Here is a 24,647-nt window from a genome sequence, read left to right as displayed (position 1 = left end):
GAGCCTGGAGCCTGTTTCAGTCTGTGACTCCCTCTCTCTCTGACCCTCCCCTGCTCGAGCTGTCTCTGTCTCTCTCCTAGAAATAAATAAAACATTAAAAAAAAAAAAATTAAAAAAAAAAAAAAGTCTGCTGCCTAACCAAGCAAGCCACCCAAGGCACCCCTTGCCTGAAGTCTTTAAGCACAGTAAAATATAGCAGTCAAAGACAAGTTCTAAAGCCAAACGTCATAAACTCAAACCCTTGCTCCACTTCATATCAGTTATGAGATTTAAGGCCTGTTTGTGCCTCAGCATCCCCATCTATAAAGTGGAAATAACAGAAACCGAACAGCAACTGGCCCACCACTAGTACACATTAGTGTTACCAAGTATCTCCACTAGAATGTGTTCTGGGGCGCCTGGGTGGCTCAATTGGTTAAGCATCTGACTTCAGCCCAGGTTATGATCTCACAGTTTGTGGGTACAAGCCCTGCATTGGGCTGTGTTGACAGCTCAGTGTCTCCCTCTCTCTCTCTGCCCCCACCCCCCACTGGCGCGCGCTCTCTCTCAAAAATAAACACTAAAAACATTTAAAAAAAAAACAAAGAAGGGATGCCTGGGTGGCTCAGTGGGTTGAGCATTCGACTTCAGCTCAGGTCATGATCTCAGTTTGAGCCCCACATCAGGCTCTGTGCTAACAGCCTGCTTCAGATTCTGTCTCCCTCTTTCTCCGCCCCTCCCCAGCTTGCTCTGTCTCTCAAAAAATTAAAAAAAAAAAAAAATGCAGTAATACTAACACAGATTTAAATATGCCCCTACCCAGTATCATGCCAAATATTCTATCCACAGAATGATTTTTTTTTTTAATAACAAGAACAAAAACTAGTGTTGGCTGGGTCTGTGCTAAATCTAGGGTGCCTGGGTGGCCCAGTCGGTTAAGCATCAAGAGTTCAGCTCAGGTCAGGATCTCACAGCCCACACTGGGTGAGCTCATTCCCCACTTCAGGCTCCACTCTCTCCCTCCGTTCCTTGTGGGATTCTCTCTCTGCCCCTCACTCTCTCATGCTCTCAAAAACAGCTAAAAAATCTAAAATTTTTCAAAATAAAATTAAAATTATGAAGTTCAGGTAAGCAGGATTCAACCTTCCATGAATGACATTTAGCTTAGTTCCTAGGTAACCCCACTTCTGTAGAAAGTTTTACACACCAAGTTCCTCTTCACAGGGAGAAGGTGCAGTCAACTAGCACAAAAGGAATCTCTTCAAGTTTTTATAGGATATGGATCTAAGTGTACAGTTGAACCAGCAACATCAACATTGTCCGGGAGCTCATGTTCCACTTGGATCTACATAGTGAATCAGAATCCACATGCTAACAAAATTCCCAAATGACTCAATGGGTTCAACTTAAGACACACTGCTGTAGAGAACTGGCTCTACCATCTCAGCCTAAAGTTTGCAGAGGCCTCCAGTAAACAGGGCCGGCCAGTTTTCTCGCTAACTCTGGGGAAAGTACAGTCATAAAAGCCCTATCAGTCTAGATCTAACAGGTCCTCAACTCCCTACAGGGACTGCAGAACTCTGCAAAAGCTAGAGTCTGGGTACAATTGTGCAACACTGCCACCCTGAGGTATGTGTGCAGGATGCTACCTGGAATGCTTGGCTCCTGCTCCCCTTAATGTTTATTCTTCCCATACCCATCCCACTCACCCTCCTAGGTGAGTTCTCTACTTAGCCATCTAATTTGGTTCCCACTGTAGCACATGAAATCCCAAATCCTTAATCCAACAATCCCAAATCCTCTCCTGTCTGCACTCCTCACACTAGTGGCTCTATTGTTCTGTTAAACGAACCCTTCTCTGGTACTACAGCCCCAAGATTTAGGACTAAAGCCACTGTCCAAAGAGCTGAGAGAGCACTATCCATAAGCAGGGTGCACCATTTCCAGACTCAAACTCCTGTTCATGAGGTATTTTCCTCACCTATTTCTGCCTCAATACCAGGGAATTTTAGAAAGAACAGCAACCAAAAGCTTTTCTTACTAACACCATGGTTAAGTGTGATGGCCCAATAATTTCTAGAAGCCATCCCTAAAGTCAAATGTGCTAGCAAGACCCACTTGACATTACACTTTCATCTCTCATAAGCCAGTACCATGAAGATTTTATTTCATGAAAGGGTAAAGCAGATTACTCATTCTTCTAAAAGTATTTCAAAATAAGGGGTGCCTGAGCGGCTAAGGTTAAGTGTCCCAACTTCAGCTGAGGTCATGATCTCATGGTTTGTGGGTTCAAGCCCTGTGTCAGGCTGTGCTGACAGCTTGGAGTCTGGAGCCTATCTTGGATTCTGTGTCTCCTTCTCTCTCTGTCCCTTCCCCTCCACCAAAAAAATGGATAAACATTATTTTTTTTAAAGTATTTCAAAATAAAAACAAAAGATGGGGGGCCGCCTCAGTCAAGTCAAACATCTGGCTCTTGATTTTGGCTGAGGTCATGATCTCCAGATTCATGAAATTGAGCTCTGCCATCAGGCTCTGCACTGACAGCAGATTCTCTCTTCCCCTCTCTCAAACATTAAAAAAGAATATTTTTTTAGGGGCACCTGGGTGGCTAGGTCAGTTGGGCGCCCAACTTCAGCTCAGGTCATGATCTCACAGATTCTGAATTCGAGCCCCACATTAGGCTCTGTGCTGACAGCTCAGAGCCTGGAGCCTGCTTCCGATTCTGTGTGTCTCCCTCTCTATGCCCCTCCCCCACTCTGTCTCTCTCCTTCAAAAATAAGCAAACATTAAAAAAAAATTTTCTTCATTTTTTAAAAAATAAAAATTAAGGGAAAAGAGGCTAAGCACTGAGGGCTCAAAGGTAGGAGACAGAATGTGAGTTCTGGGAAATGTGGGTAGGAATGGTTGCAGATGGAACCCCTCAGCCTCTCTTGCACACAAGTGTGGAAGTGAGATCCGGTGATAAACCCATGGTGGACGATCAAGGGACAACAGAATGGAGTGGAGTGGGAAGGTGCATAAGGATGTAATGTGTTGCCTCACAAGGCTACACCCTAGACCTTAATCCTAGACAGTCTACCTGCCCATCAATGACTTCACCCCATACCAAAGGTACTCAAACCTAGACTGATACAGCATGTGATGGCAAAAACACCTGAGAACATGAACAGAGAACTAAAAAGAGACAGCAAAAAGATCTGCAGCACACCTTTCCCCACCTACCCTTCTCCCTAGTTGGCCTGCCCCAATCTCAAACCAAAAACTGCCCAAACACCTAATGCTTCCAGATAGCAGACTGTGTTCAATACTTCAGCGTGTATTCTTTAGGAGAAAAAGGACCAGTCTCAAATCCTCACCAGAGAAACATGGCTAGCTATTGCTGCCCATGCTATTACAAGGGAATACAGCAAAGAAGAGGGTCCAATTCCAAAATCCCAGGGTCTCACTTTCTCACCAATGTGCTTGCAATCAAAACAAGCTGCTCCGGGGGCACCTGGGTGGCTCACTCAGTTTAGCATCAGACCTTTGATCTCAGGTCATGATCTCAGGGTTCGTGGGTTTGAGCCCCATGGGAAAACTACAAAGCCTGCTTAGAATTCTCTCTCCTCTCTGCCCTCACCCCCACCCCCTTTCTCAAAATAAGCTTGAAAAGTTTAAAAAAAAAAGAACAAGCTGCTCAAAACCAACATTCCCTCTATTTCCATCTTCATCCATTGTCCTGGAAAAGCCTCCAAACTAGATCTACCCCACTAATCAGACACCTAAGACACATGGGACCCTATTTCCTTTAAGAGCAATGCCAATCACTAAAGCCCTTTAATGGATGGAAAATCGGGGCTCCTTGGTGGCTCTGTCTGTTAAGAGCCACTCAGGTCATGATCTCTCAGTTCATAAGCCCCAGCTCCTCTCAGTTCATAAGCCCCATCTCCTCATTGGACCCCATCTCCCTCTCTCTGCCCTTACCCTGAACTCTCTCACAAAAATTAATGAAACATTAAACCATTTTTTTATGTTGGGGCGCCTGGGTGTTTCTCAAAAACAAATTTTTTAAAATGTTTTTAAAAAATGTTTATTTTTGAGAGGGAGACAAGAGCACAAACAGGGGAGGGACACAGAGATAAGGAGACACAGAATCCGAAGCAGGCTCTAGGGTCTGAGCTGTCAGCACAGAGCCCGACATGGGGCTTGAACTCACAAACTGTGATCATGACCTGAGCTCAAGCTGGACAGTTAGCTTAACCGACTGAGCCACCCATGCACCCGTGAAACTTTTAAAAAATATTAATAAATCGGGGCGCCTGGGTGGCTTGGTCGGTTTGGCATCCGACTTTCGCTTGGGTCATGGTCTCGCGGTTCGTGGGTTCGAGCCCCGCGTCGGGCTCTGTGCTGACTGCCAGCTCAGAGCCTGGAGCCTGTTTCAGTCTGTGACTCCCTCTCTCTCTGGCCCTCCCCTGCTCACGCTGTCTCTCTCTCTCTCCTGGAAATAGATAAAAACATTAAAAAAAAAAAAATTAAAAAAAAAAAAATTAATAAAAATAAAGGATGTAAGATTGTTACTGGCAGACCCAGTCAGTAATTAAGTTCACAAAAAGCTCCAACCTCCTTCACCCCTTGCAGCAGGATCAAGGAACCCTAACGCCAGAACTCTTGTAGCTGAAGCAGAAACAAACTTCTTAGAAACCTGGATCAGGCTATTTTTTTTTTAATTTTATTTTTTTTAAAGATTTTTTTTTAATGTTTTATTTCTAGGAGAGAGAAAGAGCGTGAGCAGGGGAGGGTCAGAGAGAGAGGGAGTCACAGACTGAAACAGGCTCCAGGCTCTGAGCTGGCAGTCAGCACAGAGCCCCACGCGGGGCTCAAACCCACGAACCGCGAGATCGTGACCTAAGCGAAAGTTGGACGCTTAACCGACTAAGCCACCCAGGCGCCCTTTTTTTTTTTTTAATCAGGCTATTCAAATCAATCACTTGAGCAAACAGATCAAAAAAACAGCAAATCAAAGAAATAGTTAAAGGCAGCCCGTGAACGCTACAGAGAACTACCACATCCTTGGCTCTCAACGAAGGTTTTTTCATATGTACCAAGTTCAATAAATAGTCAAGCCAAAGGACTGCCAGAGAGAACCTCAGCCAATCTCCACCTTCTCTTGGTTACTGAGAATCCTCACTCAGCAGAGAGAGTAAAAGGAATTAATTTATTTGACAAGGCCACCACTTCCCTGTCTGGCCACCAGAAATTTGGTGAAGCAACCTTCTCTAGAGAACACCTTCAGCATACTTGACCACTTTCAACGGAGTCCAAACTCAAGAGTCTCCGGAACTCCACAAGCTATGCTGACAGCAACTTACCTTTTTCTACTGGCCGTAATTTTCAGTTCTGTATTAACTAAAATTCATACTCAACAACTCATTGGCAAGTACAGGCAAGTTTTCTAAACTCCCATTTGAGAGCTAGAAAAAAAGACACTGGGGTGGCTCAGTCAGTTAAGTGTCCCACTTCGGCTCAGGTCATTCATTATCTTGCAGTCTGAGTTCAAGCCCCGCATCGGGCTCTGTGCTGGACACCTCAGAGCCTGGAACCTGCTTCACATTCTGTGCCTCCCTTTCTGCCCTCCCCCCACTCATACTCTCTCAAAAGTAAACATCAAAAAAATTTAAAAAAAAAAAAGGAAAACAAGGGGCTGGAAGGGGGGGTCAGGAAATGCATAAGGTTGAGCTGAGAACTGTCTTATTTCAACTCATCGGCCCTACCCTTTCCCTATCTCTAACACATCCCCTCGAAAAGGGAAGGCTTTCCAGCAGCAGTCATTCAGGCTCAGGCCTAAAATCCCAAAATACCCATGACCTCAACCCTGAATGTAGGCAGGATAGGAAAGTGACACCAGGTCTCTATTTACCGAAGCCCCACCTTCAGGAAAACTAGGGTGGGGGAGGTCCCTCTCACCCTGAAAATACAAGGAGCTACCTCCACCTTCCTTTCCCAGCTACCCTTTACTCTTACCATCAACTCATTCATTCCCTTTCCTCTTCCCTCAAATTTAGCATCCTCCTAAGATCTAAGCAAACAAAAGCTTTGTGATCGCTTATCCCCTTGGGAACAATGATTTCAGAATGAAAATGCTAAGAAATGAAAATGAAGTTCTAAGAATTAGGCCTCAATCTTGGCTCTACCATTTTCTGTTTCTCCATGCACTTAACTCCATGTACTTCATCTTCTGCCTGTAAAGTGAGTGAGGCCACAGAACCTCTGCCCTAAGCAGGTACACACTCCTTCCTACAAACGACACAATTTGGCTGGCTATGTGCTCTCCATCATGATTACTTTGAATATTGCCCCCAAAACAAGTTAGATTTGTTTGAGCCCCACCTTAGAAAAGTGTCAACAGAGCCAAGAGTCCTTAAAAAGGGTAAAACTGATAGAATAGTACACCAAGATCAGCATGTTATTAAACAGGGTAAAAAATGGTAAAAGAAAAACTCCCACGCAGTGGGACATATTCTGGACCACAGTCATGACATTACAAGTTTCACTTACCCCATTCATACATCCAATTTTTGCCATGACAGAAAAGTTTTAATCTCTACTTTCAAGGATGCCACTTAACTTTTTCTCCCCTGGACTAAGTATCACACACTTTATTCCAGTTCCTGCTAAGCAGGATAACCTGAAAAGAGAAAAACTCCCCACATTCTTGACCCAGGTATCAATCCTCCAGTAGAGTGATGAGGAGGAAGGAAAAAATTTAACTAAAACGATGGTTTTTAATGGGAACCAGAGGTATGGTTACAATTACATAGTCCGACACAAAAAAACCCGTGGGTGATCAGGAGTTGAAGGTTACAAAATAATGAGGGTAACACTGGGTACAAGAAGAAAAGCTGTTGCAGAACCTCAGGAGCCACGCTAATACGGCCTCTCCCTGCGATCCTGTCTGTGCTCACCCCTGCAAGAAAGAGTGTCCATTAGGTCTGAATTACCAACCTCTCCACCCACCCAACCCCCAAAATCCTATCTATCTGCCCCTGCTAACACCAAGAAAGGTCTCCTCTCTTTAAGTGTGGGTCTATAGATTAATTTTCCAAGATAATTCTCCTGTTCTCCTTCCATACCCCACTATGTTTATAACCTCAGCTTTCCAATCTAGTCCTCAAAATGAAACCTTCCTATCATGACTTCCCCTCAATTGCTTATTTCAATTTAAGAGTCTTACCTGGAGTCCATCTTGCCAGGGCCAAAGCCACCTCTGTCCCCACCACCCCGGCCCCCTCGGAAGCCCCCACGGTCCCCGCCTCGGCCTCGGTAGCCGCCCCGATCATAGCCTCCTCTGCCACCACGACGATCATCTCCATAGTTACCCCCTAGGACAAAAGAAATAGAGTAGATCATACAACCCCAAATCCCTACCTTCCCTCCAACCTCCCTACTTAAAATTAAGGGCTTTGTGATCCCAACTCCTTATTCCCAGTTCTACCCTTTCTTACCCATATGAGAGCCTCCTGGTCCCCCTCCTGGGCCATCTGGTTTAGGGGCCTTACACTGGTTGCATTCATTCCTCCAAGAGAAGTTCATGTTCTCACATATACTGTTTGAAAAAGACAAACAGTTTGGAAAAGTGGGAATAAACAAGACCCAGAAATTAGGAAAAGATTCTAGTGATGTAGAGATACAGTGAGGAAACAGAGGTCTCAGAAGAGCAAAAAGTCTTCTCTGGAGCAGAACCACAAACAAAAACTATAGATTACTAAACCCAGCATAGTATCTTTCCCACTATAACCTTAATTGGGTAAGCTCTCATCCAAATCTGTACCCTTATCAGTATAGCCTTGACATTTGTCTAGAAAATATCCAACTCTGTCATAGTATCAAAGGACATACATTTAAAAGAACTAAGGAAAAAAGTTTCACTCACGGATTAGGACACTTCCAGTCACCAGCTCGCTGCTGTCCACCACCGCCGCCACCTCCACTGGGGAATCCTCCCCGGCCACCTCCACCACTACCACCACCTCCATAGCCTCCACGGCCCATTGGACCTAGTGTAGATAAAGGTATGAGTCCCCTCGCCTTCCAAGTTTGATTAACCGAACCTTCTTTCCCTATTCAAGCCCTTACCATCCTCTCCACTCTACCCATCTCCTCTTTATACCATCAGCAAGGAGTAGCTCCTCACCTCCTCGCCCTCGGCCTCCACGACCATTGCCACCACCCCGATTGAAGTCTGCTCGCCGAGTAGCAAATGAAACCTTGATGGGATTCCCAGAGAATTCTTTACCTAAAGAAATAAAGGTATAAAAAGAGACTTTTTTATTAAGACCTGTGGATCCAAAAGCAAGTTTGGTACAATCAAGAGAAGACTCTACACCTTCCTAAAAAGACTTATCATATGAGATATAAGCCAAGGTAAGACTAGTTTACCCTTGAACACTGGTCACAGCTGCGAAGATCCACTTATACGTGGATTTTTTTCAATAAATACAGTATGGTACGTTGAATGTATTTTCTCTTTATACTTGTCCTAGTGACACATAATGTAAAAAAAAAAAAAAAAAAAAGATTTATCGACTTCTCAGTAAGGCTTCCAGTCAACAGTAGGCAACTGATAACTAAGTTTTGGGGAAGTGAAGCTATATCCAGATTTGTAATTGCACAGAGGTCATCAGTCCTAAATCCCCACAATGTTCAAGAGTCAACTGTATTACACTAAAGCAGCAAGTAAAACGCATTGAACATGTGGGGCACCTGCGTGGCTTAGTCGGTTGAGCATCCAACTTCAGCTCAAGTCATGATCTCACGGTTTGTTTGTCAGTTAGAGCCCCACGCTGGGCTCCTGGCTATCAGCATAGAACCAGCTTCAGATCTTCTGTCTCTCTCTCTACCCCACCCCACCGGCTCATTCTCTCAAAAACAAGTAAACGTTTAAAAAAAAAAAAAAAAGAAGTTAAAAAGAAACACTAAAATATAACCTACTTCCCAAGGTTAATTGCCCTATCCCACCCACGCCACTAGCCTCATACATACCATCAAACCAGTCAATAGCTGCTTTAGCAGAAGGTGGGTCATCAAATGATACCGTTGCTTCTCCCTTCAGCTTGCCTGTTTCTCTGTCTGTGTACAGATTAATCATGGGCTGTCCTGTTTTCTTATTTGTCTGAAAAAAGCAACATGAAATAACATCTTACAAGATAGCACTACCCACCTTTCACCTTTCAAGAATCAGAGGTTTATCATAACCTTATTTCAGCCCCTCTCTTCCTGGTTACAATTTCCTATCTCACGTAGAACTTGAATTAAAGTCACTGACTACAAATATCTCTCACTTCAATACTAAAAGATTTATAAACTACAAATGCAAAGGTTTAGGACACTCATCCTCTTTTTTCAATTGTGCTTTTTCTGTGTGAAAATGTGCTCTTTCAGAAAATGGCAACAGCTAATGTTCTTTCCTCAAAAAATTAAGCCGGCAACCATTAAGACTTTATTTTTACGTGTAAAATCCAAAAGCTTCTAACACAAGAAAGCACTACCATGCTCCACAGTACCTTAATAATACCAATCTGCTTGAAGTAATCGGCCACAGACTCAATTGTAACATTTTCGCCCAAGCCTTGCACGAATATGGTGTTGTTGTCTGAATTATCCTGTTCTGCTTGAACAAAAAAAGAAAATGTGAATATGGAGAAAACAAGCAAAGGTTAAGAAAAAAAAATGACACTGACCCTTAACCCAACTTTAATACTTGTTCTTAAGCTTTCAAAGAAAATAAATCCTAAAGAAACCAGTCTAAAGTCAGACAAATGACAGAAGCCCAACTCCCTTCTATTACCTGAGTGCCTGTATGCTAGCCATTTCACAAATTTAGTTTTACAACTATCCTCTGAATCATGTTAATAGCCATTAAAGAAACCAGGGCTCAGGAGTTTATTGCCCAAGATCACAAAAGGAGTATACAGTGTTTGCCCATTTTCAAGATAAGAAACGTTTTTTACACTACAATTCAACAGACAACCAAAGAAGACTAAATCCATCCCTTTATGGGTCTTTTCATTGACTAATTTAGTCATGATCCACATTTTTAACCACTGCTTTAAATCAGCAGTACAAGTATGGTCTACACAGATGCATCACCACCTCCTCAAACTTGTTTGAAATGCAGATTATCAGGCTCCTCTCAGACCTACTAAATTGCTGGGGAATTAAACTACTCATGAAGGTATTTCTGATATATGCTCATTTATTTACAGATCACTGCTAACTATAACTACACCGAAATTCCCTTCCCTTTATCTCTACCCCTGACCTTTTTCAGATTCCTGTAAATGTCAAAGAACAGCCAAGAAAAGTTCCGATAACACATTAGCCATTCTTTCATGGCAACTGCGAACTCACCAGAGTCATGACGTGATCCTTGGTCCCGAGGGCCTTAAGTGACATGAAAAAAAAAAAACAAACAAGGAAAGAGAGGCTGTTAGTCAACAGGGAGAGACAGACAAGGAAAAAAATTAACACCAATCCAAACTCTTGCAAAATTATCAGGTTAAGTGCTCACAGCCTCATCCAAACCCTGTCCTGGGCTGCCTGCCCAGACAAAACCCTAGACAGGGCTGGGGAAGACACAGGCCCCTTAAGATCTGTATGTTAACTTGAGTCCCCACAGGGACAACTCCACACTTCAGAAAATTCTGCCTCCCCCAGCTCAGGCTGGGAAATGTCCTCAGCACAGACTGGGGGGGGCCCAGGAATGAGACCCATTGCAGTTAACAAAACCAACTCATAGCTTGGCCCTGTTCTCTCGCGCCAGAGAGAAATGGGCTCACCACCAGCAATGTGATATGCATTCATCCAGTTTCTCCAAACTTTAACACCAAAGACACTTATCCCTTGTGGAACAATTTTTAATTTCATCTTTAGAACCATTCTTAAAACCATGTTGTTTCCCCAACCACATGAAGATAAAAAACATACATAAGAGCTATTTTATTTTTAAAGCATGTCCCAGGGAACAGACCAGAAATCTTATTTTCATAATGCAGCCTCTATTTTTTTTCCAGAGACCATCTTCGACCAAAGTTTATCTGAATTCACCGTATATAAATATTGTACCCACACTCCATGACACCTAAATCATGAACGCAAGCCTTTGGCTTTAAATGTTGAGACAAATCAAAACACCTTTTGTTAGTTAACCAAACCAGAAAAGTTCCAGCTTACTGGGAGACTTCTCAAATTTGCCATTTTTCCATGAATTCAGTTTGTGCTGTTAAGACCTGGTTATTTCCCATGAGCCACACATGCTCCCAACCTTTCTTGTAGCAGTCCACACCTTCCTTCCCATAGCTAGTTTCTATTTGCCCACCTGAATTGAGTTTAATTATGTATATGTAGAAATGCATTGACACCATTCAGTATTTAATATTTAAATATACACCAACTTCACCATCCTCAGGGCAGGGCAATATTTCACATCCCCCTTCCAGAATTAAAACATTTGGAGGTTGTCACACACACACACTAGCCTTGGACACACTGATCAAAAGGATCCTAAAGCCAAGTTGGCACCACGTGTTCCAGCACACACTCTCCAGTTTCACATAACGGTGGTCACTAAGTGCCAGGTGTGGCAACAGTCCTGTCAGAGGCCTACTAAACACCTCTTATTAACCTGGGTCAAACCAATTTGGCACCAGATGACTGCTGAGTCTTACCCTGCCTGCCTCCAGTTAGCACCCATCTGGCAGCAGGTGGCATTCTACCCCACCCCTTTCTGGAGGTGGTTCTGGACACTTCAATACCTTTGACACTTAAAACACGCTAAGACATCTGCAAATGAACAATCAGACAAAGCATTGCTGGGAGTTGGGAATTTTGGAAACTCTGTTCACTTACCACCAAATTTATTGAAGCCACCACGGTCACTTCCGCTGGAGAAGACAAGTTAGAAGAAAGGACATGAAGCTTCCAACGGCTACAAAAGGGCGTTTTTTGATTTTGTTTAACATTCCCCAAACATGAGTAGGTGTTTTGGGAAAAAGATACAAGTGGCTACTAAAATACATTCTCCTTCCTGACCACCCCTTGTCTGACCTTTGAGCATGTCACACACTCGTGTGCAATTTCTCAGACACAATTTTTAAGAATTTTTGCTTTAAAAGGTTATATATCTATTTCCTCTGGAAAAAAAAATGACCCATTTTCCTTGGTCGTTCTTCCGATGTAGCAGATGTTTTTTCCTCTTGTCGCGAGTGGTTGAAAACCCAGTAGTTCGTTTAAAAACCCTACCCCCCGATTCACCCAGAAGACATTTCACACCAGGCTGGGGTAGCCCTGAACACATTTTTATGGTTTTTGCTTTGAAAGCAGCAAGCAGACCCAACCCCATTCCATAAAAAGTCAAAACCAAAGGCAATTTCCCCTTAAAGCAAGACAAACTCAGCTAAGCCCTATCCTAACTACTGAGCTGTTTTGATCTCCCCCCGCCCCCGGGGTCACCCCTTCTACACTGCGAGAAGAGCGGAGTATTTTGCAATGTCACCTTTCATACCTGTGGCACATAAAATGCAGAGCAAGTTAACAGTCACATAACAGTTGTTTTTCTTTTTAAAGTTTTGCATTAAACACACGCACACAACAGAGTTTTCCTTATTTTTGTAAGGTTTTTGAGATTGCCCCCACCCACCTCTGAATACTTACCATTCGCAAACTCTCATTTAAAAAACCTACTTTTCCAAAAAAGGAGTTAACACACTGACATTCCTCCCCTTTTCAAAGGGAGACAGAGGAAGGTCCTTCAAACGTATTTACCAACAGATTTGACCAATGCTTTAACATCAAATCTAAGGTTTTATACTTCAACTACAGCGGGAAGGGGAAGAAAGAGAAGGTCCACCTGGACAAGCAGCAGGGGGAGGGGGACAGTGGAGCAAATAGATGGGATACCACTGTCAAGCATATTTTGTCCAAAAGGTCTACACACTTCAGACAGCCCCATCAACCAAGTCACGCACAAAATCATTACTGCCAGTCAAATTACTGCAAATCAAGCTCATGGATTCAAGTAACTACAAAATACGGGAAGAGTAGCCAATTCCTGGAAGCTGAAGTCATCAGGTTAAGCATTAACAACTGCTTTAGAGGACACATGGGAATACATTAACGAGTTTCCCTACTACCAGGAGTGGGATCATCGGTTTCCCTTGCAAAGAAGACTTTACTTCCATGTTTCTTGCCTATGATATCAATGACTCCAACCCATATACACCCACATATTTTTCCCTTTTTCTTTGCAAATAAAATGTCAGTACTCAAATGTCTATTCAGAGGTGTGGGTGAGAGTTAAGGTTCCCAAATTCTCACCAAAAAATGGGGATGTACGAAGAAACCATCAAACCCCCCAACTCCAAGCCCTCATAAATCCCTAGAATAAAACTTAACCATGCACTAGGGAACTAAGCTTCAAGGGATATTCATGCAACCCTCCACGCTCCCCAGGCGATGTTACTCCCTGGCTCACAAGAACACCTACCCCATGCCGCCTCTGCCTCCACGGCCACCTCCACGACCTCTGGGTTCATAGCCGCCACTGCTACGGTTGTAACCACCGCCACCGCCCCGGCCGCGGCCCCCACGGTCCTGCTGGCCTCCCCCGTAGCCACCGCCACCACCACTCTGGTCCTGATTGCCATAACCGCCGCCGCCTCCACTCATGGAGGACTGATCTTGGCCATAGTTACCTGTCAGAAGAGAAAGAATTCTTTAAGGAAAAAACTGAAGTGGCATAAAACAGTGCCAGCACGTAAAAGACAACAGAAATAAAAAGACAGCTAAAGAACAAGAAAACAAAGTATTAAGAACCTTCTAAGATAAGGAGCCCAACAGCAGAATACAAATCTCTCTACAGAAAACAGACATGAGACAAAGCTAAAGACACCTCACCTCCACCACCCCCTCCACCACCACCTCCAGTGCTACTGTTGTACTGGTTCTGCTGTCCGTAGCCTTGAGGGGGATTGTAGGAGCTTTGCTGCTGGCCGTAGCCTTGCTGCTGTCCACCATAGCTAGACTGCTGGCCATAGCCCCCACTCTGGGGCTGCCCATAGCTGCTGCTCTGAGAACTACCACCGTAACTAAGGAGAAAGAAAAAAACAGAATCATAATGCCAGCATGTCCAAAACTTCATTTTTGGCACATTCCATTCTCTGTACCCTCCCCCATTACAAAGACTCCTCCCTCCTGAGGGTACTCCTAGTTGCTTCTAGGAGTAATGAATTCTTATCAATTCACACCTAATCATATTCAAGGCCTTCCCCCTCAAACGCCTTACCTTCCCGAGGTGCTGCTAGGAGCTGGCTGCTGGCCATAGCCAGGATAAGAGGACTGCTGCCCGTAAGATGACTGAGAACTCTGGCTACTGCCATAGCCACCAGTTGAGCCATATCCCTGGGGAGTTGACTGAGTGCCATAGCCTGCTAAAAGGAAAAGAATGGAAGTCACAAATACCATGAGAAAAAAGGCAGGCAATAGGTCGAAGAAAATCTGTACTACTTAATGCTAAGCATACTTGAAAAGCAGCCTCTTAGAAGCTGCTTGCAAATCTTTGAAATCATGGAAAAGATGCCCTTCCCCATCTACTCTAACTTCTAGCAGCCTCAGAGTTCCAATCACATCCCACCTATCCCAAAGCCAGTTTCCAGGATCACTATTCATCACAACCCACAACCCAGGAGACCTGTATTCATTAACATTTCCTCCCTGTATGGAAAGTATAGAAAATACTCGCCCCCACATTCCATTGTGTTGAGGGAAAATAGGGAAAAGGAGACCATGAAAAGAAAAATAAGTCAAACAAAAGAAACCAGAATCATAAACCAATAAGAATTTGTCTGAAAAGATTCGGATTCTGAATGACGATCCAGACTCCGAAAAGAAAAAAGAAAAGATTCGGACTCCAAAAGGTTTTAAGGGTTACAGACGGATTCAGGGAAAAGAAACATGAAGACAGATTTCAAAATTAGAGCACTGCTTAAGTTTAAGAAAAGCAACATTCAGAGAGAGCAGGAAGAGGCGGGGTAACCCACTCAAAGAGACTCACTGTTCTGGGTCTGTCCATAAGAACCACCATAGCTGCTCTGGCCATAGCCGGAAGTGTCTGACTGGCCATAACTACTGTAACTCTGCTGTCCATAGGGTTGATTGCTCTGCTGGGAATAGCCCTGCCCAGGCTGGGTGGGGTACGCCCCATAGCTGGAGAAAAAGAAAAACACTGCAATCAGGAAAAAATACCTTAGCCACCTTTGCCCCTCTACAGACTCTTTGGGACGCCCTGAAATGATACACTCACCTTTGGGTTGCTTGTTGGGTATAGTCTGCAAAAGAAAAATATAATTACATTACCTCAGGTATCCCTGAGTGGAAAAGAATTCAATCTCTTAACTCAAGCCCTAGGGACTCCAGATAATATCAACTATGTTGCAAGAAAAGCAGAAATTCCCTCATGAAACACTAGTTGAGAGGAAGGACAAGGTGGCAGGTGATAATTTACTTACAATAAAGAAAGGGAAAAAAAGCAAATTTTTAGACACCACTATATCCTGATTATTGGAATAAACTAGAATCTCGGTGGAAAACTATTTTCTGCAAATTCAATTGATGCCAGGAAATGCACAAACAGAACACGAAGGGGAAAGGATCACCAATAGTCAAGCTAATATCACAGATCTACTTAAGTCGGACAGGTTTTAATGCAAGCGGGAGAAAGCAGTAATCAGAATGCGGTCCCACTCTCTCGACCACGGCTAATAAGCTTTGTCCTTTGCCCGATCTTGGAGAATGGCAAAGTGGGCTTTTAGTGGAAAACCAGGTAAATCAACAGAACGCGTTGACCCCAAATGACAGATCATCAGAGAGTTTTCCCTGGGAGCCCAATCAACTGGTACTCAAATCCCCACTCCTCTGGCTCCGAGTGTTTTCTCATCTACCTGCTTTCCTCGGAGCTGTGAGGACACTCGAAAACCGAAGGCAGCGAAAGTGCTTTAAATCGCCACACCGATCGAACACGCACCAGCCAGATCAACTCATCTCCTCAGTACAGGAAACGAGGCACTTCCCCCCCGCAGGAATAGGGCAAAGGACCGGGAGAGGGTGTGGCCTCGAGCAGCCGTTCCTTTCGGTTCCCACCACAAATAGCGGAAATTTAGGCGGGAAAACCCTTGGGCCAGGTCCCAAGCCCGTTAGACGACCCCCCGACCCCCCCCAAACCGTTAAGCGGGCCCACTGCCCCGATCCCCAGCCTCCGCCCCCGGCCGCGTGGCAACCGAGGCGGGAACCAGGCGGTCCCGCCCCTTCCCAAGGGACCTCGGGGGCGAGGCCCACACCGGACGCGCGCCGCAGTCTCCAGCGGAGGGTATCGCGACAAAAAGCAGGGCTAACACGAGGCGGGAGGGGGTTCGCGCCGCGAAAAAGGGGGGAGGGGCCAGCAGAGCGCGTGCGCGCACCGAGTGCCCGGATGCAGCACTGCGACAAAGCGGGCCCGAGCTCGGGGCTGGGAATGAGGGGGGAAAAAAAAAGCTTCGAGGACCGAGCATTTCCATCCGCGTCTCACGTTTCAAATCACCAAGAACCGTCCCTCTCAAATCTCACCTCAAGTAAATAGACTACGAAGGGAAGATCCCCTGCCCCGCGCAAGGCGCCAGAGGAACGAAACAAAATGGCGCCATCGGCCTCCCCCTTCCACCCCTCTCGCTGCTTCCCGCCACAGCGGAGCGAGAAGACCCTACACGCGATCGCCGTCCGGGTCCCACCGAAAAACAAAAGCCCAACTGGAAGGAAACGAAGCCCCAGGCTGGTGCGCCACCGCCGCCTCGCGCCTTTACATACCGTTTGAGGCCATGTCCGCGCACGCGCGCACAGGCCAACAAGCAACAAGATTCCAACACCACAGAGCACCGACGCCTCGAGGACTGAGCAGCCCCGCCTCCTGCGTCGAGGTTTATGTACGCCTCCCCGCCTACGTACCGCGGAGGAATGTACCAAATGCTGAAAAGAAAGGGGGGAGTATGGCCGGACTCCTACCATTCTTCGGGGAATATAGAGAACTCGAAGGGACAGAGGAGAAACATATTAACTAAGAAACTTGCAAATAACATAAATAATCCTATTTTTTCTGGCAAAGTACTTGAACTCGCCCTGCGGAACTAGGCCACGATCCACCTCCACCCCTATAAAGGTATAATGATACGGTCTGATTACCCTCTGGGGGCGGGGCAAGGGGCCCAGGGCGCCTGCGGACGCAACTGTAGTCAAAGCCTGGAGTCGTGGGGCGGGAACCGAAATTATTTTGGCTGGCCCATTTCACTGGGCCCCACTTTCACTCAGGATGGCAAGCTCTTGCGCTCCATTGCCCATCCACTGCACCAGGAGCTTGGTAACTCCGGCGCTAACCTTCCTCTCTGGCTCAAAGGTTCCTCCCCCGACAACACACACAGACCCTCTCTTCCGGTGTCTCGATTTCCACTCCATCGTCCTTTGGGGTCGCATTTCCTTAGTACTTGCCAGGATTTGTGGATTGTGACGGCTGACCTGAAAAAAGGCATAGAGTTGTCCTAATCGGGTCCAGCACTGGTGCCCCACCAAGCCCTCAGGGTTTTGCCCTTGACTAGCGGTAGGACCAGAAAGCCCAGGCCCTCTGGACCTCAGAGAGCATTGAAATTAAATTCCTGTCTCCCAGCCTTTTACTGATGGAGAGCTTTATATTTTCTTGAAGCCCTAGCAAGGAACCAATGTGTCTATATAGTTATAACTGATTATTACATAGAGCTTAAGTGGTTTCAAAATGTACAATCAGGGGTGCCTGGCTGGCTGAGTTAATGGGGCCTGCGACTCTTGATCTCGGCGTTGTGAGTTTCAGCCCCCTGTTGCTGTGCAGATTATTTAAATATAAGATCTTAAAAAAAGTATAATCAATTGCTTTTCCATCACAATCTTATGAAGAAAGTAAAGGTGTCTCCATTTTACAAACGAGAAGAGAGACTAAGACCAAGTGCAATCCAGATTAAAGAATGGCTAAGGGTTCGACCTGATTGGAGTAAAGGTCTGTGTAGCCGCAAAATACTGCTTTAGTTGGTTAAATGAACACTTTACAGTGCTCTGAAGCCTCTTCACTCCCTGTGAGAACAAGGACAAAAAGTGAAATTCAAATTAACTTGCAACTTGAATTTTAAGCAGCCTTGCCTAGAGATGCAAATTTTAAAGTATTAAAACAAGAGCCTGGGTGGCTCGGTCTGTTAAGCACCCAACTCTTGATTTTAGCTCTGGTGGTGATCTCATGGTTGGTAGGATCCAGCCAGTGTGGGGCTCTGAGCTGACCGGGAGGAGCCTGCTTGGGATTCCGTCTCTCCCTCTGCACTAACCCCTCCCTCCCCCATGCTCTATAAATAAGTAAATAGAGGGGCACCCAGGTGGCTCGGTTAGTTAACCAACTCAGGATTTTGGCTCAGGTCACGAGCTCACTGAAGTTGTGAGTTTGAGCCCCGGGTGCTTGGAATTCTCTCTCTCACCCTTCTCACTTTCTCTCTCTGGCATACACTCGCATTCATGCTCTGTCACACGTGCGTGCGCTCTTTCTCTTTCTCTCAAAATATATAAATTAACTGTTAAAAAAAAGGGAAGAAAAAAAGTAAAACACTTTAAAAATCTGGGTAGAGGGCAGGAATGCTGCTAAATATCCCTACAATATGCAGAGGAGTCCTCCCACAACAAGGCCCAAGATGCCAATAGTGCTGAGATTGAGAAATCTTGCCATACAATAACGTTGACCAGATTCCCTATGGGATAGGTACTTAGATGACATAATATTTTGATATATAGACCATGCTGCAATGACAGTGGTATAAATTGGGAGTTCTTTGTTGCAGATGACATAATCCACTTTAAGCAGAAAAAGATTGTGATAGGGGAGTCTGGGTGGCTCAGTTGGTTAAGCGTCCGACTTCGGCTCAGGTCATGATCTCACAGTCCGGGGGGTCGAGCCCCATGTCGGGCTCTGTGCTGACAGCTAGCTCAGAGCCTGGAGCCTGCTTCAGATTCTGTGTCTCCCCCTCTCTCTGACCCTCCCCCACTCGCTCTCTGTCTCTCAAAATAAAATAAACACATAAAAAATTTAAAAAAAAAAAGATTGTGAGAGGCGGTTACCACATTTCTGATAGAGTCAAAGTCAAGCCTGGATGCTTCCCAGCCAGTAACACGTACCAGTCCAAATGTGCAATGACACCACACAGACCTTTCTAGTAGAAATAAATTCCAGTGCTGTCACCTCATGCCATTGACGTAAATTATACTAGGGATGTTATAACCCCCATAAAAGCTACTTGTGAAGGACCAAAGGCTTAAGCTACTATGCTGGCTAGAATATCTGAACTTCTCACAAATGGTTGCTGTCTCCAATCTTGTGGAATGCATCTGCTGGACAAAATTGGACTGGATATGATTAAGAGACAGGCATAGAGCTTGAGAGGGTCATGGCTGGACATACACATCCAGGAGCTGAAGGCATAATGTGGATAAGATTGTCTAGACCTAGTTTTTAACCTGGAGTCCCCACTAGGGGTCTGAAAATAGCATCCATTGAATAACAAATTTGGACAGGAAAATACTATCTTTTTTTTTTAACTACCCTCCAATTGGCATTTAACATTTTTCTCAATATGGTGTCAAATAGGCAACAAATCATAGCAGCTCAACCGATTGATCCATCGAGGTGCCCCGACAAAGATGTTTTTAAGAAATATGTTGATCAGAGGGCACCTGGGTAGCTTGGTTGAGCATCCAACTTTAGCTCAAGGCATGATCTCACAGTTCATGGGTTCAGGCCCCACACTGGGCTTTATGCTGATAGTGCAAAGCTTGCTTTTTGATTCTCTGTCTCCCTCTCTCTGCCCCTTCCCTGCTCAAGCAATCTCCAAATAAATAAGCATTAAACCTTAAAAAAAATATGTTGATTGGTGTTCTGTGGTTCAGGGACCAGATCTTCATCTTCCTCCCTCAAGTCTGCCACATGCTCATTACATATTATGCAGTGCTTGAACCATGTTTGCTGAAGCATAGAAGTTAAGAGAAGGAACTATGACCAGGTGACCTGGCTTTCTGGCTTTGCTACCTTCTGTATAGCCCTGGCCATAGCTTTTGACCTCATTCTTCCTGTTTGCTCATCTGCAAAATGTAATCCTCACATCAACCTTTTATTGTGATGAATAAGAGAAATGAAATTATCATTATTAAATATTAGTTTTGTTACTAAATTGCTTCATCTGTTTTGCACACTAATGTATCCTTAGTGCCCAGAACAGTGCCTGGAACACTGTAGATGCTTAGTAAATAATTGTAGAATGAATGAATGAATGAATGATGGACTTCTCTTTGTCTTACTCCAGAGTCACACTGACCTTCCAATGGGGTGGATAACAGGGTGTTCTACCAATAAGGCCTAAATTAGTAGGAGTTTGTGAGCAAGCCTAGGGCATAGCCCCCAATTTTTTCTCTCGGAAAAAGCATCAGACCTACAAAGGAACTTCGGGAACCCAGGTCAAAGGTAGTTTGAGAAGGAAGATTTGCATGGCATGTGTACCAGGAATAACTTCATTTGTCATTATTTATTTTTAATTTTTAACTTTAATTTTTAAAAAATTTTAATGTTTATTTTTGAGAGAGACAGAGACACAGAGTGTGAGCAGTGGCGGGGCAGAGAGAGAGGGAGAACACAGAATCCGAAGCAGGCTCCAGGCTCTGAGCTGTCAGCACAGAGCCCAATGCAAGGCTCGAACCCAGGAACTGTGAGATCATGACCTGAGCCGAAGTTGGACGCTTAACCAACTAAGCCACCCAGGCGCCCCTATTTTTAAAATTTACTTAATGTTTGTTTATTTTTGAGACAAGAGAGAGATAGAACATGAAGAGGGGAGAGGCAGAGAGAGAGGGAGACACAGAATCCCAGAATCCAAAACAGGCTCCAGGCTCCTAGCTTTCATCACAGAGCCCGATTTGGGGCTCGAACTCCCAAACCACAAGATCATGACCTGAGCCAGAAGCCTGATGCTTAATCGGCTAAGCCACCCAAGTGCCCCATTTCTTTACTCTTTTATAAAAGAAGTGTTTGAAGGAAACTCACTCCATCCTGGATCCTCTTTCATATTTTAATTTACTATGAATGTATATTGACCAACTCAAAAAAGAAATTGAAAAAAAAGAAAGAATTTGACTCACAGCAAAGACTCTTAGAGCAGCACAGCAAAGATGGTAAAAGGATTTTACAGGGTGGGACCATTAGGGTGAGAGAGGTGATTATTTTTGCAGTGAGTAGAATATAATGGGTCATCCTTTCCTGAGGTGATGGCATTTCAGCTGGGAGTTTACCAGCTCTAAAACCAGCAAGAACAGAGGAAGGAGGGAGGAGACAACTTGACTGAGTTCTTGTCCTAGCCTTGCACTTTGGCTGGGTCCCTGTCTACAAGATCCAGAAGGAAGAACTGAAGAAGTCCCTCAGGAGTGTTCACTGAGCCTGAGTCCCTCCACAGTGTGGAGGGATGGTTAGGGCCATAGGCCAGACCTGGGTCACTTCCAGCCTGCAGTGTTAAGTAGAGAAATGCATCCCTTCCTCTAGGCCAATGGAACAAATGCAGGGCTGAAGGCTTGGGCAAAGGAGCAGGAGCTGAATTTCTTTCCTTTTTTTTTTTTTTATTGAAAAAAATGTTTTGTAAGTAATTTCTACTCCCAACATGGGGCTCAAACTCATAACACTGATATTGAGAGTTGTACGCTCTACTGAGTGAGCCAGCCAGGCGCCCCAGCCAGGAGCTGAATTTCACTCTGCCCCAATTAGCTTTTCTGTAGGACAAAATCCATACTATTCTAAGCAGTGGCCTTAAGGCATAAAAAGACTGCTGCTTCATAGCACTCAAAAAAGAAGAAAGTGACACTGTAGTTGTAAATATCAAGCAATATTTCCATTTGCAAATCACCTGTAATTTGGGCTGGGACAAAATAGGCATGAGTAAATGTCCTTTTCTCTCTCACCCTCCTTCAAGATGTACGGCTTCCAGAAAGAAATAACTATTTTAGGGGCACCTGGGTGGCTCAGTCGGTTAAGTGTCTGACTTCGGCTCAGGTCATGATCTCACGGTTCATGGGTTCGAGTCCCGCATCAGGCTCTGTGCTCACAGCTAGCTCAGAGCCTGGAGCCTGCTTCGGATTCTGTGTCTCCCTCTCTCTCTGACCCTTCCCTGCTCACACTGTCTCTCTCTATCTCTCAGAAATAAATAAAACATTAAAATTAAAAAAAAAAAAAGAACTATTTTATTATTTCCTTGGGCAGGACAGGAAGTGCCCCCAACAGGGCCCACTCAGGTTTTGTGTCTCCAGAGAGGTTGTCATAGTAAACAGACCCGGGAAAGTAAATACCAGGCAGATAATTGGACTGCCCTAAGAAAAGCTGTTTGTACCCGCTGGAAAAGGGCCACACAGGTCACTGGGTCTGAACACAAAGGGCAAGGCCTCCCAGGAGGCAGGGCAAGGAAACTGAACAGGCACAGGATGAGGAGCCTGGGGACATTGGGAAATTGTTCCATCTTTGTGCCACAATCACTTCCAAATAGGGTAGATGTCCCAAGGGAACAAATTGGGCATCCTGAATTCTGGCACCTGGCTCCGGAAAAATGTAACATAAAAGGCTCTGGTAGCATTCCTGCATCATCACCCTTCTTGCAAGCCCAGAGCCCGAGGGTCTTCAGCTCCAAAGACAAAGGAAAAGGGAGAAGGGTCAAGAAAATGTAACAGCTGGGGCTGCCTGACAAATATGCAAAGGCATCTGACACAACTTGTTTATGCTTGACTTGTTCATGCAAAGAAGATTTAAACCCTCACATGCCAAAAATACATAGATTTCAGATTCAGTTGCATTATTTTGACAGGAAGGTATAAGTAAGAGTTCCGACTTTCTGTGGGGCAACTAAAAGGAAACTTACACATATGAAGCTTTTTTTTTTGTTTCTTTAAATGGATTTCTCAAGGGGACTATCTAGAGCAGTATGATCCACATATGTACTTTAAATGTTCTAGGAATAACATTTTAAGAAGTAAAATGAGGGGTACCTGGGTGGCTCAGTCAGTTAAGCGTTCAACACTTGCTTTGGCTCAGGTCATGATCTCACGGTTCAAGAGTTCAAACCCTGCATCAGACTCTGTTGCTGACAGTGCAGAACCTGCTTTGGATTCTCTCTCTCCCTCTCTCTGCTCCTCCCCTGCTCATGTGCTCTCTCTCCCTCAAAATAAATGAATAAACTTAAAAAAAAAAGTAGTTAATCTAAAAAAAAGGAGTCCAGGAGCACCTGGGTAGCCCAGTCGGTTGAGCACCTGACTCTTGATTTTGGCTCAGGTCATGTTCCCAGGGTTGGGGAATTGAGCCCCATATAGAACTCTGAGGTGAGCGTAAAGCCTGCTTAGAATTCCCTCATTCTCTCCTTCTGCTCCTCTGCTCACACTCTCCCTCTCTCTCTCTCTCAAATTAAAAGAAGAAGAAGAAGAAGAAGAAGAAGAAGAAGAAGAAGAAGAAGAAGAAGGGTCTCTGGGTGGCTAAATTGATTGAGCATCTGACTCTTGATTTTTGCTCAGGTCATGATCTCATAGATTCTGGAGACTGAACCCTGCATCAGGCTCTGCGCTCACAGCATGGAGCCTGCTTGGGATTCTCTCTCTCCCTCTTTCTCTGCTTCTCTCTCTCTCCTCTCTAATAAATAAACTTTAATTTTTTTTTAAATTTATTATTTCTAGGAGAGAGAGAGAGAGACAGGGTGAGCAGGGGAGGGTCAGAGAGAGAGGGAGTCACAGACTGAAACAGGCTCCAGGCTCTGAGCTGGCAGTCAGCACAGAGCCCGACGCGGGGCTCAAACCCACGAACGTGAGATCATGACCTAAGCGAAAGTCGGACGCTTAACCGACTAAGCCACCCGGGTGCCCCTCTAATAAATAAACTTTAAAAAAATAAAAGAAAAAAGATGTCTGAAAGCATAGCATAATAAAACTGGAAGATTTGTTTCTCATTTCAGACATTTTCTTACCTGATGATCCTTACTGAAATAAGACAACTTTATGGGTAAATATGGCCTTAGTAATTTCTAGCAAAGATATGTTTCTACTCTGTGATAGAAGAAGAAAGATATCCTAAAAGCCTAACCACCACTGAGTGTAAAACTGGAGATGCAGGCATGGTTTGTTTTAGTCTCCAGGGAAAAATAACATAGTCTTGTTTAATATAATTGTTATTTGATACTTTTCTATGACAATAGGCAAAACCCTCTGCACCAGTACCAAAATTGTGTAGAAATTTGCTGATAATTATATCAAAATGTATCTAAATGTAGGGGAATTATGGATGTGTAATTCACCAAGGTTTTCATATTTCAGAACTTCCTTTTACTGGTCTAAGATAACAAGTAGTATTTACATCGAAATGGTTCAAGTAGAGGTACCTGGGTGTCTCAGTGGGTTAAGCATCTGACTTCAGCTCAGGTCATGATCTCATGGTTCATGAGTTCAAGCCCTGCATTGGGCTCTCTGCTATTAGTGCAGAGCCCACTTCAGATCCTCTGTCTCCCTCTTTCTGTGTCCCTCCCCTGCTAGCTCTCTCT

At 44.7% G+C, this 24,647-nt stretch overlaps 1 protein-coding gene across 3 annotated transcripts; it reads right to left on the bottom strand.

The window, feature by feature from the left end:
* Positions 1–6,720: 6,720 nt before the first annotated feature.
* Positions 6,721–16,962, bottom strand: FUS (FUS RNA binding protein). 3 transcript variants are annotated; one of them, XM_039247814.1, is made up of 15 exons: positions 16,849–16,962; positions 15,314–15,338; positions 15,065–15,216; positions 14,297–14,438; positions 13,909–14,099; positions 13,499–13,706; positions 11,863–11,897; positions 10,366–10,398; positions 9,519–9,622; positions 8,998–9,127; positions 8,150–8,251; positions 7,889–8,012; positions 7,461–7,561; positions 7,190–7,337; positions 6,721–6,922 (listed from the first exon to the last, which is right to left on the bottom strand). In XM_039247814.1, exons 1-15 carry the CDS (start codon positions 16,859–16,861, stop codon positions 6,883–6,885), a joined length of 1,548 nt encoding a protein of 515 aa, XP_039103745.1. In that variant the 5' UTR covers positions 16,862–16,962; the 3' UTR covers positions 6,721–6,882. The 3 variants fall into 3 exon arrangements, with proteins under 3 accessions (XP_039103745.1, XP_039103744.1, XP_039103746.1); XM_039247813.1 differs by having other exon boundaries at positions 14,297–14,441; positions 16,849–16,958; XM_039247815.1 differs by having other exon boundaries at positions 13,933–14,099; positions 14,297–14,441; positions 16,849–16,957.
* Between the last annotated feature and the right edge of the window lie 7,685 nt (positions 16,963–24,647).

This window comes from Hyaena hyaena, unplaced genomic scaffold (genome assembly GCF_003009895.1).
Source record: "Hyaena hyaena isolate Hyena2069 unplaced genomic scaffold, ASM300989v1 scaffold_306, whole genome shotgun sequence".
Taxonomy (NCBI): domain Eukaryota; kingdom Metazoa; phylum Chordata; class Mammalia; order Carnivora; family Hyaenidae; genus Hyaena; species Hyaena hyaena.
This window is presented reverse-complemented; position numbering and strand designations above follow the sequence as displayed.

Excerpts from the sequence above, each read along its gene's own strand:
- FUS (XM_039247813.1), bottom strand. Across the intron at positions 8,013-8,149 it reads TGGAGGCCGAGGGCGAGGAG|GTCCAATGGGCCGTGGAGGC; the intron begins GTGAGGAGCTAC and ends TATCTACACTAG. Across the intron at positions 6,923-7,189 it reads CCTGGCAAGATGGACTCCAG|GGGTGAGCACAGACAGGATC; the intron begins GTAAGACTCTTA and ends TCTTTCTTGCAG.